This window comes from Nematostella vectensis, chromosome 4, assembly GCF_932526225.1.
Source record: "Nematostella vectensis chromosome 4, jaNemVect1.1, whole genome shotgun sequence".
NCBI lineage: Eukaryota > Metazoa > Cnidaria > Anthozoa > Actiniaria > Edwardsiidae > Nematostella > Nematostella vectensis.
In genome coordinates this window covers 12,348,713-12,368,086 of record NC_064037.1, presented here as the reverse complement: position 1 = coordinate 12,368,086, position 19,374 = coordinate 12,348,713, and the positions used below count along the sequence as shown (strand labels likewise).

General features: G+C 38.3%; 1 protein-coding gene and 1 long non-coding RNA gene across 10 annotated transcripts; one reads left to right on the top strand and one right to left on the bottom strand.

Annotated features, from left to right (window-relative positions):
• Positions 1 to 268: 268 nt before the first annotated feature.
• On the bottom strand, positions 269 to 17,689 carry LOC5508888 (eyes absent homolog 1). 9 transcript variants are annotated; one of them, XM_032377695.2, is made up of 14 exons: positions 17,529 to 17,689; positions 17,347 to 17,431; positions 12,400 to 12,456; positions 11,298 to 11,341; positions 8,159 to 9,171; positions 7,302 to 7,573; positions 7,111 to 7,212; positions 6,583 to 6,672; positions 5,942 to 6,000; positions 5,282 to 5,442; positions 4,873 to 4,987; positions 4,575 to 4,696; positions 2,467 to 2,567; positions 269 to 2,209 (listed from the first exon to the last, which is right to left on the bottom strand). In XM_032377695.2, exons 3-14 carry the CDS (start codon positions 12,451 to 12,453, stop codon positions 2,129 to 2,131), a joined length of 2,214 nt encoding a protein of 737 aa, XP_032233586.1. In that variant the 5' UTR covers positions 12,454 to 12,456; positions 17,347 to 17,431; positions 17,529 to 17,689; the 3' UTR covers positions 269 to 2,128. The 9 variants fall into 9 exon arrangements, with proteins under 9 accessions (XP_032233586.1, XP_032233588.1, XP_032233587.1 ...); XM_032377697.2 differs by having other exon boundaries at positions 7,111 to 7,194; XM_032377696.2 differs by having other exon boundaries at positions 8,159 to 9,168.
• On the top strand, positions 14,127 to 14,752 carry LOC116615757. The gene is made up of 2 exons (XR_004295108.2): positions 14,127 to 14,223; positions 14,423 to 14,752. It is a non-coding gene; the product is annotated as an uncharacterized LOC116615757 (long non-coding RNA).
• Positions 17,690 to 19,374: the final 1,685 nt, after the last annotated feature.

Sequence of the window (19,374 nt, the reverse complement as noted above, 5' to 3'; positions counted from 1 at the left end):
ATGCTTCTGTATGGTGCCACCGCCCCCGAACATTTCGAGACCGAGCTGTCTACAAGTGCACGTGTGAATCCTGAAGAAACGCTGAGTCAGTATTTTTTTTGAAAGACAAAAAAGGAGACACTGGACATTAGAGGTAGTAGCCTGCATCGCAAGCTCCCCTCCCCCCCCCCCCCCCCCCCCCCCCCCAGCCTTTTTGGGAGCTTCGTGTGTGCCTACAGAAAAGCATATATAACGGGAGATGAAAAAAAAAAAACACCAAACAAGAGTATAGGCAGTAAATCTTTTGTTACACGATTTTATATGTACATTACATAGAAGTAACGGTCATTCATTGATTTCTAAATATTTCAAATAAAATACAGTGAGGTTGCAATGACACAATTACGAAATATATTAGTTGCTATGTTTAGTGGTGTACAGAAATTGCACATAAGCTCTTCTCCGTTTGTTCGGGCGTGGTCAAGGCAATTGATAAAATCGACAACATCGGCGGATCAAGGAAATAATTATGATAATATTCGACGTAAGTAACTCAGTTTAGTATTGACTTTTGTGATCTCGATTATCAGTGTTGTCAATTTTATCGGATGCCTGAGTAAAGTTTTATTTTGTTTAAAACAAGAACTATTGGAAGGTATACTATTTAGATTCATGGCAAAGTAGAAACATTTCTGTTGTTCTAAGTCTACTCCCATTTATTTAAATGCGGTTAATTTGCAGGAGAGCTCACTACCACGATACATTCTAATACACAATTCTATACCAGTAAACAATAGTCTAACTACAATTCTCTAGCACAGGTCTTGGGATTCAAAACATTAAAACGGGCTCGACTGGGAACCACAGAAATTTCATTGCTTTGCCGAACTTGAAAATCTTCAAACGTACAATTACCGCAATAACAAATATAATCAATTTCTATATGCCTCTCATCATTCAGCTTAATCATTATATGTTGTGTACAAAACCGGATGCATTTTAATTTTTATCGCTTCTATCAATCATTTTGTAAAAATACTTGTATTGTCTCTAACTTCTCTATATAGATCTAATACACCGAGGAGTGTTTACTTTATGGTTTTACTAAATCTTTCCCCTAGCTGTTATGCACATAGAGGTGTGATAAACAGTGGGACAAGAAGAGGGGCAGTTTGCCCCGACCCCCGAGAAAAAGACGGCACATCCACCCGCAAACAAATGGCCTAAATGTAAGTAAACTAAAATTTCACATTTCTATAAACATTTTACATAAACTCTGTGAATTTGTCTCCTAAAATATACTAATCTTATTTGTACCGAGAAAAATATGCCATTTAGTTATACGCTCTCCGAGTGAGAAATCCAATTTACCATTGCATTTTTAGAATATCTTATTTTTAGACGTGGACCTTTCGTTTAATTCACCAAAGCCATGGTGAACGTATTTAGTAATTTGTTGCTCCCCAAGGAGTACGAATGATTCGTCGTTTTTATCTAATGAATCTTATCAACAGGCATGTACAATGGCAATCATTGACGTCACGTTTAAGCAAAAACACATTGTAATTGAACAAAATATGATTTGGCGGGAAATTAATTGTAGTCTGTCTCGCTCCCAACCGTTGAGTGTTCCGGCTGTGATGTGGTAACTACGAGTTAGCTAAAGCTGGAGTTACGAGTCCTACGGGTCTTACGTGGTTTATATATATGAAAGGAAAACAAGGACAAGCAGCATTCAAACGTCCTTGTAAAAATGCAACACCACTATAAACTGAAACTAAATATTCAAATGAATATGCAAGCGACCAGGACCAAACAGGCCTTCTCCAGATATTGGGAGTACTGTGTAATTAAAGCGCGAAAGCGAGGCTTTGGTTTGATTTTCGCCCTTTTTGCGACTTGTTGTATTCTTCGCTCGTTTCAAGCCCAAAGGCAAACATCGCGATTAAAAGGGCTTGAAAAGTGGCTCTTACAGCGGCTGTAAAAGAGTGCTATGATGCCAGAGCCACGCTTTAGCGCTAGATTTCCACAGGACCACCATTACCTTGGAAACGGTTCATTTTGAATGCGTTGGTTAAAACAACAGATGGCTGAGATGTGCATCACTGTGATGTTGGCATGGGCAGAGCCGATGACGATTTAATAATAATCAGAGGTGACCCAGGTCTAGGGCGTGGTGGAGGTTGATTAGATCTGAATGAGTGTTGACCCTCCAAAATGGAAAATTCATCTGGAAAATAAGAAAAAAAAAATAAGATGCACGGAAAGCCACATGCCTTTTATGATTCCACAGAAAATTGTATTTTGCCATCGTAGGGGCTTCAAAGTTCATGTGGAGTTAGAAATAAACACAAAATAATTAGGGGAATGAACACCAATAAATTATATAGGATATTATTATGCATATTTTGTCTACTTGGCAGCCAGGGAGGGAGGGGGGGGGGGGGGGGTAAGGTTGTAATCAAACACCCTTCGTCTATCATTTACCTGTCGGCTTGCAGTCTCCTCATCTCTCCCGTCTCCTACAACGATGTATGTACACTTTTTGCCGAACCGGTTCAATATTCTCTCAAAACAAGCCTCCTTGCCTAAAGGAAAAAACATTTGGAAGAAATTCAGTGATAAAATATTACCGATACATCCTCGGTTCAAGATACTTATGCTGGTTATAGATTTAATGCAACAAAGAAGAAAACGCCGTCTGGAAGCTAGAGAGCCTATAAGGTCCTATATGAGCCATTCACCCACCCATTACAAGTTTACTAGGTCCTATATGAGCCATTCACCCACCCATTACAAGTTTACTAGGTCCTATATGAGCCATTCACCCACCCATTAAAAGTTTACTAGGTCCTATATGAGCCATTCCCCCACCCATTACAAGTTTATTAGGTCCTATATGAGCCATTCACCCACCCATTACAAGTTTACTAGGTCCTATATGAGCCATTCACACACCCATTACAAGTTTACTAGGTCCTATATGAGCCATTCACCCACCCATTACAAGTTTACTAGGTCCTATATGACCCATTCACCCACCCATTACAAGTTTACTAGGTCCTATATGAGCCATTCCCCCACCCATTACAAGTTTACTAGGTCCTATATGAGCCATTCACCCACCCATTACAAGTTTACTAGGTCCTATATGAGCCATTTGCCCACCCATTACAAGTTTACTAGGTCCTATATGAGCCATTCACCCACCCATTACAAGTTTACTAGGTCCTATATGAGCCATTCACCCACCCATTACAAGTTTACTAGGTCCTATATGAGCCATTTGATCACCCATTACAAGTTTACTAGGTCCTATATGAGCCATTCACCCACCCATTACAAGTTTACTAGGTCCTATATGAGCCATTCACCCACCCATTACAAGTTTACTAGGTCCTATATGAGCCATTCACCCACCCATTACAAGTTTACTAGGTCCTATATGAGCTATTCACCCACCCATTACAAGTTTACTAGGTCCTATATGAGCCATTCACCCACCCATTACAAGTTTACTAGGTCCTATATGAGCCATTCACCCACCCATTACAAATTTACTAGGTCCTATATGAGCCATTCACCCACCCATTACAAGTTTACTAGGTGCTATATGAGCCATTTGCCCACCCATTACAAGTTTACTAGGTCCTATATGAGCCATTCACCAACCCATTACAAGTTTACTAGGTCCTATATGAGCCATTTACCCACCCATTACAAGTTTACTAGGTCCTATATGAGCCATTTGCCCACCCATTACAAGTTTACTAGGTCCTATATGAGCCATTTGCCCACCCATTACAAGTTTACTAGGTCCTATATGAGCCATTTACCCACCCATTACAAGTTTACTAGGTCCTATATGAGCCATTTGCCCACCCATTACAAGTTTACTAGGTCCTATATGAGCCATTTGCCCACCCATTACAAGTTTACTAGGTCCTATATGAGCCATTTGCCCACCCATTACAAGTTTACTAGGTCCTATATGAGCCATTCACCCACCCATTACAAGTTTACTAGGTCCTATATGAGCCATTTACCCACCCATTACAAGTTTACTAGGTCCTATATGAGCCATTTGCCCACCCATTACAAGTTTACTAGGTCCTATATGAGCCATTTGCCCACCCATTACAAGTTTACTAGGTCCTATATGAGCCATTTACCCACCCATTACAAGTTTACTAGGTTCTATATGAGCCATTTGCCCACCCATTACAAGTTTACTAGGTCCTATATGAGCCATTCACCCACCCATTACAAGTTTACTAGGTCCTATATGAGCCATTTACCCACCCATTACAAGTTTACTAGGTCCTATATGAGCCATTTGCCCACCCATTACAAGTTTACTAGGTCCTATATGAGCCATTTGCCCACCCATTACAAGTTTACTAGGTCCTATATGAGCCATTTGCCCACCCATTACAAGTTTACTAGGTCCTATATGAGCCATTTGCCCACCAAGACCATGATTATTAGGTCCAGTATGTGCCATTACCTCACTCTAGACATTATAATAATGCCTATATGTCCTATAGGAGGGTAAAAATAACAGGTGACTTGCCAAGTATTCCAAAATACCTTACCTATTTTGGTTGCACTGTAAATATTCTCAATGGGAAACAGGGCTCCGAGACCGTAAAGCAAGCTCTTGGCCAGGGCCGGTACCAGCTGAGTTGTAGTGACCATTATGTTGAGGCAGTTCGTTCTAAGGACACATGAAAAAAAAAATAGTTAGGATATACCATAATCAAATTTAAAGGGTTTGGACCTAAGATAAAAACTTTCAGGTTCAATTGGCAAAAACAATAAGGGTGAAAAAAAAAATAGACAATTGAGACAGAGCAGGTGAGATGTAACCTGCAATTTTATAAAGGAAAGCACCTTGAATGGATAATTGACAGCGCCTTGAGAGCAAGGGTAAGCCAAGAGTCTGTAGTAGATTCCAGCTCCATTCTCAACTGAAGCCATGTCTCTCGCTTAGCAGCCCCTAAAAGACCTTCACAAAGGAAATACAAGGTTAACTGACTGTCGTGTAGCTTGAGGTATGTACAGGGGTGCAAACATCCACTTAACTACAAAAAAAAGATTGTCAAATAGTTTAGTTTTCCATGTTATATCTATGACTGCACACATTCCTCAGCAAATCATTTAGCTCAATATACTGTAGCACAATATGTCTGATCTGACAACTAAGTTATATAGCTTTAAAACGTTTGTATATAACTGACTTGCAAGGCTTGTTTGTTAAATTGTCACTCAGTGACATGAAATAACAGCCAACAGCACTCACCCCCTACATTGTTCCTATAGCTACTATAGACTTCCTTGATCTTTCTGTAGCGGTAGGCCAGCTTCCTCATCCAGTCCACACCTCCACGTACACCAGTTGCCATGCACAGGTTAGCAGATGTTGCTGCAGCATGGAAACCATCTGCTTCAAAATTGTAGGTACTACAAAAAGATGAAAAGTTAAAAGTTTCCCCTATATCCACTTTACTAATGCAAGCCACTTACGAGAGTAGAATTTTTTACTTTCTCTGGCCGAGACGGGTTATCTAAAGCTATTTAACATAAAAGGGATATATATTTCAAGCCATTCTGACCGGAACCTGATTTTTAACATAAGACTTCTGAGGTCCAGGGGGAAATTGGGGTTTTCTTTATCATCTGTCCCTTGCCCTAAACAGGGCATGTTATTTCAGATATGGGATGGATCCAGGATTCCAGATGGTGGGAGAAGGGGAGGCGAACCATCCCACATCTTGCACGAGGAAAAACTCTGAACAATGGGTTTTCTGCCGAGTAGCAATCCCACTCATCTTGAAATTGCAAAAAATAAACCAGTGTAACCCTTTGCATATAATCCATCTGATGGAAAACTACACTTAGGTACTACACTAACTTATCATTTTTTTTTAAATACACGCCTGTTAGAGTGGTGAATGCTTACCTGAGGTCAAGGCCATTATCATCAGCAGCAACATCGTCAATGTGGACCTGATCACAGTCCTACAAATATATACAATAAAGGTTTTGGTTTTCCCCTAATGTTGCTCTACATTTGCGTTAAGAGACAGCAACAGAGGGAGTTAGCAGCCTTCCCCAAAAATAATCAAGAAGAATATAGGAATAAAGACAAAAATGTTTGGGGTGCATTTTTATTTATTGTGTCCCCCAGTGCAAACTTTTGTGTAACAAGCAGTTAGGCTTTGTTGCTGCCTAACCTTAACTTTGTCATTGCATAAGTGCAGATATTTGGGTGGCTAGTTACAAAGTGTCCAGCCAATTTGACTTGGGATAGTGTCATTGAATCCCAATGCCACTACAGTCAGGATAAAAAAAAAAACAGATTTAGCAGTGTGGGGTGGTATTATACAGTATTTCCCATAAAAATCAAGAGTAAACAAGTCTTTCCCTGATAGCTTCCTTGTACTCTTGTGACTTTCAGTGACTTTCAAAACTAGGCAATTACACATAAATCTAGCCACTAATAAGCATAATTTTTAAAGTTGGCTTATATTCTTTTTTGGGGGGAGGGGTTGGGATAGTTTTCTGAAATCCTGATTTCAAGTTTACAGGCTGCACACTTACCTCAAGATCGTTGAAGAACATGTGGGTATCAGCGAGGTTGAAAATCATTTCCTCCATGCGTAACCCAAGAGCAACACTGGACGGCGAATCCTACATTACACAAAAAGATTATATGCAATTCAAAAAGTATAAATCAGTAAACCTATGACGCTAACCCTCCCCATGCTTTGGTGAATCAATTGGATAAAAAGGAGCGAGAAAACTATAATAAACTGAATAGTTTTAAGCTAGTAGACTATAACTTGGTGCTTTAAATCTCCAGATAGATACAAGCTTTTTTTCGTTATGAAATGCATGTAATTTAAAATTTATTTTGTGAAGTAAAATAACAAAGAATTATTCCCAGTAAAGTTTTCACACTTAGATTTAGGATTCTTCATTCACAGTATATCGTTCAACTTTAGACAGGTTCTGTGATTTTTGCCAAAAATGGTGATTTAATGTCAAACCCAGTGATTCCATGTCAAACCAGGCATATCCTTTAGAATGAATATACGCCTATTCACCTGCACTTAAAAATGGACTTACCTTTCCAAATTTGGTGGCAAACAAGCCAGTAAGCAGGGAATGGAAGATTATGATGGTCTCATCAAGATCCCATATAAAAATTCTCTGTTGAGAAGAAACCATCTAGTAACAATAAAGCTTGAACTTTAAAAAAATGTCCTTTAAAAAAGGCAAATCCAAAAAAAAATCAAACACAATGCCTCAATTCTTACCTCTAAACTATGGTCCAATTCAGGGGTAGGTGCTGAGGAGGTTGAGCGCCTGCCACGCCCACTCCCTCTACCCCTGCCACCACGCCCACCTCTACCCCTCGCTCTGTCATTGCCATTACTAAGCCCCCCAGTCCCATCATTGATGCCAACAATTCCATCCTGTCCTTGTAATGATGATGATGACAGTGATGTGTTGTTGAGATTGGCATCATTTCGACCAGGCGAGTCTGGAGGGCTTGGAGTTGAGGCCATAGTTGGGGAGTATTGCACTACTGAAATACACAAATACATATTTGTTTTGACTGTGTGACAAAAAACATCAAGAGGACAAGGCATTAAAGCTAATAAAGGGAATGCAGGTCACATGGATGTGGGATAAAGAGGAGATGCTTTTGAATATGAGGTTGAATGAGGCCATTTTGGCATTGGAAGAAAGAAAGAGGCTCTAAGTGTATGGCGTAAGGAGAAAGGGCCCTTGAAAGTGGGAAGGAGAGGGGGAGAGAGGTTAGAAATAAAAGGGAAATGCCTTTGGGTGGGGATGGAAAGGGGAACTGCTGGGATGGAAGGAGGGAGAGACCAATGGGTTTGTGATAAAAAGAGAGAGAGTATCTTGTATCTTGGTAAGATGCAAGTAAAAAAGTACCCATGTATATGGCTTAAAAGGGAGAGGAAGTGGTTGTGGAGAAAAAGGAGGGGGAGGAAATCAGGTGTGGGATGGAACGAGGGAGGGGAAATTGGGTGTTGGAGAGGAAGAGGGAGCGACCAGGGTGTGGAGCGGAAGGCTGTAGAGGACTTTGGGTGTGGGGTGGAAGGAAGAGAGGCCTTGGGTGGATGTAGAATAAAAGGAAAGCACTAACCATTGGATCCTGCATCAGAAAGAACCTGCGTCCCTTGGGTCGGCACTAATGAGGTAAGTTGGTAAGCACTTGTTTGTCCAGCAACCGTATTAGGAGGGGGTGTGCTATTCATCTGTGTGATGTAGGTGCGTGGAGAGTATGCTGGTGGCGGTGCATTAAGGTAGCTGTACGCAAATCCCCCTTGCTGGGAATTCCTCTGGGAGTATCCATATTGAAAGGTGGCCTGTTGCTGCAGCCCCTGTGCTTGTTGGTTGGTGAAACCGCCTGTAGTAGTTGACGGAGATGCAGTTGAAGCCACAATGTATGGCTGTTGCTGAAAATTGTTATTAAATCCTGTCTGCCCTTGTTGAATGACACTGGAATATGCAGTGACTCCATATGGACTGTTATAAGTGCTGACAGGCTGTCGCAAGATGGATATGTCGGGAATAGGGCCTGTCTGAGCTTGGTCGCTTGTTACTGGGTTTGTGTCGTTACTAGTTTTTGGTGGCGAGTTACTTGTAGGGTATCGTACTGTCTGGACAAGGGGAAAGCCACCAAGAGAGCCTGGCTGCGAGTAGAGATAGCTAGTGCCAGGTGAGACGCCTGTTCCTTGAATAACACCACCAGATGAATACTGAGACAACCCAGTGGCCAACGTCTGTTGTGCAGGGGTGGGCACGATATGAGGATAAGACCGCTGATTAAAGAACCCCTGATTTGTTAAATAATTTCCTTGAAACTGTGAATTATCTGCCCCTGAATTCATATTTACACCATATGCACACTGGTCCAAGTTTGTAACAGTTGTGCCAGATTCTGTATATTCTAAAGAAGATGTTGAGACAGGAGCTATAACGTTTGGTCCTCCAACTCCAAGGTCGCTGCCGGCTGTAGAGATTCCAGATTCTGTACTAACATCCCAGTTTTCAGTTTTGTCAGGATCTGGAGTCATTCCTTGGAGGACTGTTTCTTGCCTGCTGATGGCCTCACACGTATCCTCAGGGCTACTCCCACCACTGGAATCTACACTGCTAAAAAGTATTGAAAGTGTTACCATTTGTTGACCCAGGGTTACTTTAAATGACTTACCACTTTTTTGTTATTGTTTATCATTGAAAATACAACCACAGTTTATTCGCAACATAACAATCTAAGAACAAAGTCTGATATGACATTGACAATATTTGATTGGAAATATCTTGGTTACTCGCTTGAATTAGCCGATGGAAACGGATGCTTCGTGTGACTCCGCATTGAGCGGGAGCATAAAATGACCGCGTTGTTAGCATTCTTTAAGGGGTGGAATGCTCAAATATGTATGACCTCAAACCTATGAGGTTACCCTCTATGAGGCGGCAATTTCCAAGAGTATTGAAATATTGATAACTCAAACACTGCATTCTATACCTCTATCTATCCACCTTCGCAGGTGTCTCTAAACGTTAAAAGACCTGAGAGTTAACAGAAACAGCTTCATGGGCTTCCTGTGGTGAACAGATTCACTTGTTAAGGGGGAGGGGGACAATTCAAGCTTGTGTCCTCGCCACAGGTTTCCCATATAGCCTTATTTTCTTAATGCTGTTTTGGGGCAAAAGCATTGCCTGCAAGGCGGCTCACTTCCATCAACAGGGCTTCTGGAATTACGCGCTTGTGCGGAAGCGCGTAATTTGGCTTTTTTTGCGTAATCCACAAATTTCCGCGTAATTTGGCTATATTCTGAAAGACAAAACATTTAATTGCACAGCTGATGTGTTCTTTTGGGGTTCTTACCTCTATTTCTAGTAAAAAAAGAGATATTCTTTGTAAGAGTGCGATATTTTGAACTGAATTTCGAGAACAAATAAAATGACTAGGAGTTCTTTGCTAAACCGCGAAGGCCTAGGACTAATAACAAAATACCTTTTTTAATTGGCTGGTGGCTAGGAGCCAATGAAAACTCGCCTAAGATATTTTCACGCAAAAAATTAACCTTTTCAAGTTATTTCGTGCTTTCCTTCGGTACAAAGTGTTGTTTGGATGTAACAGTTGATATTCCGTGCAATTTAGCACGTAATTTAGCAAAGAATCACGCAAAATTTTGATTTTTAAAGAAAAATGTATTGCAAAATCCCGCGTAATTCAGCGCGTAATTTCCGTAATTTAGCAAAGAATCGTGCGTAATTTTGAGTTTTTTTTTCCGCGTAATTCCAGAAGCCCTGCATCAAGGATTCTGTAGATGGATATAGCAAGATTGTACAAAATGTAATTGCTTGAACCTGTGTTGAATTAAATGGGAACCTGCAAACAACATATAATTTTAAAGCTGAATTATTGTATTTTTTTTTACCTTATACGCATAATTTAAAGTACTTTTTTTCTTGTCTGAAATCAACACTTTTTAAAGATTCAAATTGACTATAGCATTACCACAAGTGATCTGTTTGATATCCTTTCCATTGTCACGTACTACTGACAGAGCATGTTTTGATTTAACTTTAAACTGCCTCATTTGTGAATAACCATTGGTCAAAGTCTGAAGTCACAAACTTTTACGATTTTTGTCACAAAAGGCCCATTAAAATATTTAAGTAAGGCAGTATCAATTATTAAAGACATGATAAGACAGATAAATATCTAGACTACAAGCTTGCAAATTTGCTTAACACAAGAAATAACCCACCATTTTGTGACTTTTCATATTTGGGAAACAGGCAGAAAAGTTGACTATTGAGAGCAACAGAAATTTGATGTTAAATGAGTATACAAGCGATTAATGAGGCTTAGAAATGGCAGCAGCTTTTATTGTAAGGTATATTATGATTTCAGTATCATTTTTTTAAAAAAACCTTTATTAGGCAGCCGCTTAGCATGGTCCCAAGAGAGGCCACTTACTTGAAGTACCAATGTTTCAAAATTTTAGTTTGAATTTCAATATCATTGCAAAACTGATATTGTACTTATAAAATTCAGATATGCAAATCTACATTTCTCCAATATAATCAGCCAAAAGAAAGGAACACTAGGTTTGGTGTGCCTGTAAGAAAAATTAATTTTCTAGATTCAGCAATTTTAACATATTTCAGGGTAGAAACTCAGGAAAATTCCAAGACTTTTAAAATGCTTATGCTATGATAAAACAGGAAAATAACAATTTTAAAAATAAAGAACAAGTTCCTACCTATCCTTGTCATTGGGGCTGTTATCCTTGCGAGCTCTTTTTACCTGAAAAATAATAGGTGGATGGTTATACATACAAGAGTATAAAACCCTTTTCTTGCAAACTTGGAGAGCTAAGCATGAGGAAATCATTGTTCTTTGCAAAGTGAATATACTATACAGGTAATGATAAGTTTCATCTTTTTAAAATCCCCTGTCTAAACACAGATGTAGAAAACAATCAATACATCTCAACAGGTTATATTGTCTTGAAAATATAAAGCACACAAAGCTGAATGTTAAATAAACAGTTAAGGAAAATATTTACTCAATATGCTGGGTGTTTGATTGTGATTTGCTACCAGTATTCAAAAAGAAAAAGAAAACATGTCCAAATGGATAATTCAGATAGCAAAAAGATGTTAAAGTTTAAAAAAATACATACATATAAAACATTGCAATTGAGCACATAAACTTAAGTTTTGATCACAAAATGATAACTCAACAAATATTATGTAATAAAATATATATTCGTGATATTACTTTATTTCATTCACTTGGTTATTAAGCAATAGGGTGATTGTCTATTTATAACAAAGGTTATGTAATGCTGAAGATTTGCATCACCTTTCATTTGTTTTCAATATTATTCCTTAGGTACACACAATGTGAGGTTACTCATCAAGTCTTTACAACAACATAAGACCCTAATTATATTCACTTCAGTGTGATCAATAGGCGATTAAGAATAAGTGGCAGAGAAACAAACAAAACTCAAAATGAACAAGTTACTTTTTATTGGTTTATTTTGCTTTTACTTTGATAGGATGTACTTGCTATACAGATTTGAATTAATTCCAAGATTTAAATCTAATTTAAAGCATATGGAGCATCAAATTATAAACTATACATCTGAAGCACACAGCCACTTTTAGCTTTTTATAGTTTTATCTTCAATTGTTAGATTTGATGTAGACTTATGATCTAAAATTTTAGCCTAATTATCCTTTTAAGGAATCTAAGCAGAGTAACAGCAGTTTACATGTTTCTAAATTTTTATATTTGTAGTATATACTTGTACAGCAGTGCAAGGACATGCTCAATAATGCATGATGGAAACTTACAGGAATACCATCCAAACTGCTGTTGGAATCAGATTGTCCTTGGTCGGATGCCATTCTCTGGAGAAAAACACCATCATGATTGAAGTTCCACTTGATAAAAAAAAGGTCTAACGTCTGTAATCAGAGTTTGTATGAGGCAAAAACACTTCTTGCTGTTATAACTGTCACAATCTAATAACAATAAATAAAAATATCATGCCATTTCTGAATATATGCATCTTGCACAAGGCCATTAAAGGCATAGCTGTCAACTCTCCTGCATTAGGCAGGAGTCTCAAGATTTTGAACCTTTTCTCAAGCCATATTTTCTTGAAAATATCCATACATTTACTGTATTCTCCTACATTAGCTATCTTGGTACTTCTGAAACATACACTGTATTTTCTCGAGATTTTCCTAGAGCAAGGTTGACAGCTATGTAAAGAGCTGGACAAAAGCACCCCCGAAGAAAATCCTACATAAATTCTACACAAAGCTTTCCTAGACAAAAACAAAATAAAACAAAAATAGAAAAGAAAACCCTAGAGAACTTGGTTTATAGATACTCTGATTAAAATACTCTGATGAAACAAAGGTTACACTGAAGTTTCACAGTGACACTAGATCAGGAAAGAAGCAGTGAATGAGAATAGGTTATAATAATAAAAAGTATTTAAACAAAAGAAAACCAATTAAATTAGAATTGAAAAACACTCCTAATCAATGTGGGAAGAATTTTGATAATATAAATGTTAAATAAACTTGTGGGAATGCATAGTAACATTAGATAACAAAACCAGTATGTACTAACAAATAAAGTACCAATGCAAGTCGTCCACAAAGGATTACATTAAAACCAAATATCACACGAGGAAGATATGAAAGTGTACAAAAATAAATCAAGCAAAATAAATCTTTAGTCTGAGGATCTAACAATAAAAAAACAAATGCAGGCCAATGAATGAGCTTATTAACTAGTTTCTATCAAAGCAGGCAATGAGGTAATATTAATATAAATTCAGTAATCATAACAAATTGGAAATTTCTTTGGCTGCATTTTGAAAACCATAAAGTAAAAAAATACCATTAACATTTTTAAAACATAACAGACAATTGATTCACTAAGTCTTAAACACTAAAAGCCACTGATACTTTCAAGATAAAAGCAGCTCCTCTTAAGTGCTTTTCATTAACATTTCCGTAAAAGATAAGCATGTATCATACAAGTCTGAAAGCTACAAAAAATTCTGTCATTAAAGACAACAACAGCAAAAAAAATCTTAAAGCAAAAAGCTCCTAACTCCCTTGAAATATTTTTCCCTTGCCATTTTTACCCTCCAGAACCAAGTCTTTTTGATAAAAAATAACAATAATAAAAGCTAATAAGTATTTGGATAATACTATAAATTTTAACTAGCTTTTTTATGGAGAGCTAAACTGAAGTGACACACATAATAAACACTTTTCAATAATCACAAGAAATGTCAAAATGAGAACATCATTTATTGGTGTAGAAAACATCCATGAAAATCATGATACACTTTGTAACCTTTAAGACAAAAATTTACAGATCCTTGTACCAGAAGTAGATAATAAAACAAAGCAATGTGTTATGGTTAGCATAGAAAAAAACTCTGAACGAGTCTTTCCTGCTAAGAGACAGCACAATTGGAGTTAAGACAGTTACCTGATATTCACTAAGACCCTAACTCACCAATATATGTTTCACTCTCGTATAAATGCCACTACCTTTACAGACAAGATCACCTTTTCCTTCTACCTTTCTGCTGCAGAGTTTCTTTTTATACAAAAAGAGTTCTCTTCAGATGCTGGACCATTTGGCAGGTAACAAGAGAAGCTTGAAATTTCCTTACAATTTTTTTTTTCAAAATATTAAGGATAACAACAGATGGATGGCTATTTTTTACATTAATTTCAGAATAGAAATCAGATATAAATGAATGCTAACATTTAGGTAAGGTTTTCAGCAATTCCAATCCATGCCAGGGCAAAACCAAAAATGATTTGTACCATTGGTTTTCAGATATTGCTTTATTGAGCATAGGCAAGTCTTTCACAAAATGGTTTTGCTTGGTGCAAAGTCAGACTTGATCTTGATGGTCAATAGACCAGTGTTTCTGTGGAAAAGCCCTATCACATGCTGGGAACCAAGGCACCATACAGATTTGTTTCTATAGCCTCAGGAAACACACTGGGGTCCAGTGTGAAATGACTGTCATAGACTAAACAACTTGTACATCACCAGCTATTCCAAGGATTGTTAATAGGGTTAATGGTAAGAAAACTGAAACAGGCTTCATGAATCAAGAAAGCTTTGAAAAATGTCACTTCACAAGACTAGAACACATAAAAACTAAAAAAAAAAAACATCAAAATATCACAAAAGACAAAAAAACTGTAGGGTTAAAAAATAACACAAAACTTAAATAAAATTATCAGAAGAGGTCCAAAACTATACATTAACTAACTCAGTCATCTAATTGTTCTTTTCTTTGAACACCACAGACCACAATTTGGTTAATCATATTGCTATTCATAAGAGATGTTCTGTTACCTCACCAAATAGAATGGCATAAACCAGGTAGATCTAAAAACTTGCCTTATTGCCATCTTTCCACCTTGAAAACTCAAAGGAAGCTAGGTCACGGCAGACAACACTACCACTGTTTTACTCTTTTCAGTCAATGCAGTTTGCTTTGCATACATTAGGCCTAAACAGCTGACAGTTAATGGTTATTATTTAATTTCCATTACACATAAAAAAAGTAAAATCAACAAAGGCAACATTGTCAAACTAGAGGCTCAACACATTTATAAAGCTTCAAAACACTTCTCCGTTGTAGAAGACTGTATTTTGGTTGTTATTTTAGGTTGAAAATTACTTTCCAAAAAGTGTGATGTTGATACAAAACATGGCATATTCTTTGACAGCTTTGAGGTGGTAGATAAAAGGGAAAAAACAATGTAGAAAACTCAGGTGCTTCAATTGAGTAGAACTTCTAAAGAATGTTTTGGCAAGAAAAACTACAGGGAGTCTACAAGAACCCAATGTAATAACTTTGCTATCTTAGAACCTTTTTTTCCTATGATGAAAGCCAACAAAATATAATTGTGTATAGAGACAGGTAAGGTATAATCCATCCCAAAGAAAAAATAGCATAAAATGTTTTATCAACTTGACGTATAAACTTAAATGTTAATATCTAAAAATAAAAGAGTTTCGGAATAATATTTACATTGGCGGCAATTCAAAAGTTACCGTTAATGGGTTTCTTGATTTTTTTAAATAACCATGAAATGGCTTTTTCGGCAAATCCGGTGCATTTCCAGTGTTTATCGACCTAAAATGCTTTGTCACGGTTTGTGTCAATAAAAACACGGCTAGATACGACCTCTTGAGATACGTTCTACCTACATTCGAGAGGAGAAAGCCATGATGAAAGGCCGCTAAAAGCTGTAAAGATTCCCTCCAAGCAGCAACGAGCTTTCTAGTAGTTTTCTTCAATGCTTAAAATATGCAAAACAGGTACCGAAAATTGGATAGGGTTACGCTTTGTTCGGGCTCCACGCGGAAGATTGTTTTGAATCAAGTTTAAGACAGTGACACAAGGATTAACCGGTAGCTAGTAAAGGGATTACATACTTTCCCTAAACCAACTTGAACACTATTTTACTAATATGAAAAATAAACATGTGCTTGCTAAACCGATAGACTATGCGTGTACTTAGATGAGAGAAACTTCTTGAATGAAACCAGCGTTTACATGAAAAAGCAAACAATTAAAAGCTGGGGGCAGCGACCTAGCGATAGGACAGACGGCAGTTAAAGAGAACGGTCGACTAATTAATTTTTATCAAAGACACATAAACAATCTTTTTATCGCAAAGCAAAATGAGCAGACCCCTCTCGAAAAAAATAATAAAATAATATATATCACGAGAAAATGAAATAAATAATGTTTGAAAAGATCTTCAGGTTTCTGAGCACAAAGCTGGAAGGGTACTTTCGAGTCGGGCTGTATCCGAGGTAGAAGTTTCGATAAAAAAGGAAAAAGTTACCCGCGCGAAGCTCACATCCGGCAAAAGCTGATGTTTATACAAAGACAACAGGGCAAAACAATTACACTAATCATTGGTGGAAACAAAGGGGGGGCTTTGAAGGTGATAGAATCGAACTAGCAAACAATAAAACTGTCGGGTGTGAAACTATACAACAAACGAAGCGGAAAGTTGACACAAGACTTGAGCCTGAAGCGCCTTTCCCCGCTAAATAAGCACACTTGCTTCTATGTTAGGACGTGTGAGTTGTGAGCGAAACTACAGTAATCAAAACAAGTTCTTAGATAAATTTGTCGATGCTTTAGTTCACCGTGGTTCGTTTACACACTGCGTAAGCAAACGGGATAAACCCCTCAAAAATCCATCCGACATTGGAACGAAATACAACGAACTGAACAAACTTCCGAAACGACATGACAAATACAATATCAACTTATGACCATACAACAAATGCATATAAAATTAATAACAAACCCGATAATAATAAAATAAAATAAAAACATCCTTCACTTGAGTTACGGATCAAACCCCGGAAAAGGCGCAAAATTAGGTTCTAACAAGTTTCACAATCGCCAAACTTTGATGCCGTGCGAGGTCCCGAACAAAGTTATAATCAAAACAAACGCTTTCGTTGCACAAGCTAGCGTCTCCTTGCTAACATGGTGGCCGTTATAAACACTAGAAAAAGCTCTTTGCAGGTTACACAAGCCTTATCTAGAAATTCGGCTTAAAAACTGGACTGAAAATCCTTGCAGAGTTTTGAACGCGAGGAGTGGTAGGAAGAACGCACGTGTTGTAGACGGCTACGGTTCAGCACCACTGTGCTAAAATCGATACGATCCACGATCCTTTTATGCAGTAATGATACGAATAAAGTACTCAACTTACGTTAATTCACCATTCACCGCTTGCAATCAAAACTCGCGCTGCTTTCCGACTCGATTCACAGCCATGGACCAGTCGAGAAAGCCCCCTGCAACACAAGCGATCCGTCAACATTGTCAGTTTCAGAACCTGCAAGCAACGCTACATCTCCAGTGTCCGTCACACGATGACCTAGATTTCTGTACCTTATCGAGTAAACACTGCCCCTCTGGTTGGATTCGTAGAGGAAGAAAATGCTAAGTTGTAATCGGAGAACACCAAACGAACGCAACCAACTCGAAAAGGGCTCCTCGTCTTTCACACTGACCGAAGCGGGAGCAGCTCGCAAAGGATGCTGGTCTCGTAGCGGCAAAATGCTTTGATCACAGTTGAGAAGCCAATCGAGGTCGCATTTGACTCATTTTTGGCACCCTGATAAGGACACCAGCATAATTAGTTTAATTACGATGAATTAGTGACAGCCCTATACAATCAAATGAGTCGTGTAAAGATTGTTTGTAGGCGATGTATCATACACAGACTTCGCTGTTTACTATAATTGTTTTCTCTCACACTAATCAATATGTTCCCCTTTATAATAACACACACTCTACTCCAAACAATGTTTCTAATTGGGCATTACAATGTCAAGACCGGGAACAATTTGCAGCCACAATAGCGGAACTCACGTCGCCAATTATCCGTTCATAAGCGCAAGTTATGACTAAAAGCAGCAAAGAATAAAACGAATAGAAGATGACGGTAAAGATACGAAACTAATACAGAGTTCTCTCGCTGTCAGTTGTTGGGATAGCCTGAGGTGCATAGACTCCCCTCGCGCAAAATGACCTTAACGTCAGCGAAATACCACAAACACATAAAACACTCAACCAAAACTTCGTACCAATCGACCAAATGTTAGCGAGAAACGGAGTATTTCTGGTATATGTTTGCGTTTTCAGTAATAGGGATTGGGAGAAAATTTTGTAGAGAGACTACAGATGACAGCTCACATCTGCGCTATCACTTATCTCGACTAGAGAAGGTTAAGGCGGCATGCGGCTACAAAAGGCTTTCAAAACAGGGTTCAAAAGGTTGATTAATATCTAGGCCTGGCGGAATTTACAGCGCACAAATAAACACTAGAGTTATACTTGAACGCCACGAAAGTGCAAAGAAAACAGTTGTTGATTCTTAACAGTGAACTAACAAAGACAGAGATTGTTATCGCCCGCAAATGTCACAACCCTCTTGCGCAAGCGGTAGGAGTATTAAAAAGCTCAGCAAAAGCCTTTTGTGTGATCAACTGTCGGCTTTTTCAGAAGAATAATTTCTGAAGGGTACTTTAAGGAGTTTAATTCAAAAAGACAAACAGAATCGCTTTGAGTGGCTACTTAATGACGTAGTGACAGTACATGACACTCAAAAAATGATTTTAACATTAGTTTCGAGGATGTTGCAAAAGTTGTTTACATTTGGGAGATACAGGGATTCTTTGGTCTTGTGAGAAGACAGCCAAACCCTTCAAGTCGATGTCATGAAACTGTATATTGATTGACAGCTTTAGATATGATCACACAGGGCCGTTGCAGGGGGTGGTCCACTGGGGCACATGCCCCCCCCCCCTACCCCACCAATATTTTTAAAAAATATAAGGAAATGACCAGTATGGGCGTGAGCCCCCCCCCCCCCCCCCCCAAATATTTTCTTAATGTTTCTGTTTTGTGCCCCTCCCCCCCCCCAATCTTACGTGGCCTGCTACGGCCCTGTTGAAAGATAAAAGGGGGCGTACTTTGTCAATTATTTATGCACTCCGTGACTGGTGGTGTTTTTGTCACGTCATACATAAACAGAGAAATACAAATGATAGTCTCATGTGGGACTTTTGAGATGGTCTTTGAAAGCTTTTTTTTTTCTTTGAAAGCCTTTATCTATAAATTTAATACGAAACGACCTTGAACAGTTGAAGAGTTTTTTTTTTACGTCATTGAATGGAACCGGGCGGGAATTATAAGGTACTTTTCGTTGCTTCCGAAAGCGTATTCTTTGCGA

Bases quoted from the DNA above. Each gene is read 5' to 3' on its own strand.
- LOC5508888 (XM_032377695.2), bottom strand. From the start codon at position 12,453: ATGGCATCCGACCAAGGACAATCTGATTCCAACAGCAGTTTGGATGGT. The intron at 5,443-5,941 runs GTAAGCATTCAC...ATCTTTTTGTAG, and splicing joins GATAATGGCCTTGACCTCAG to TACCTACAATTTTGAAGCAG. The intron at 2,568-4,574 runs GTAAGGTATTTT...TTTTTCCTTTAG, and splicing joins TTACAGTGCAACCAAAATAG to GCAAGGAGGCTTGTTTTGAG.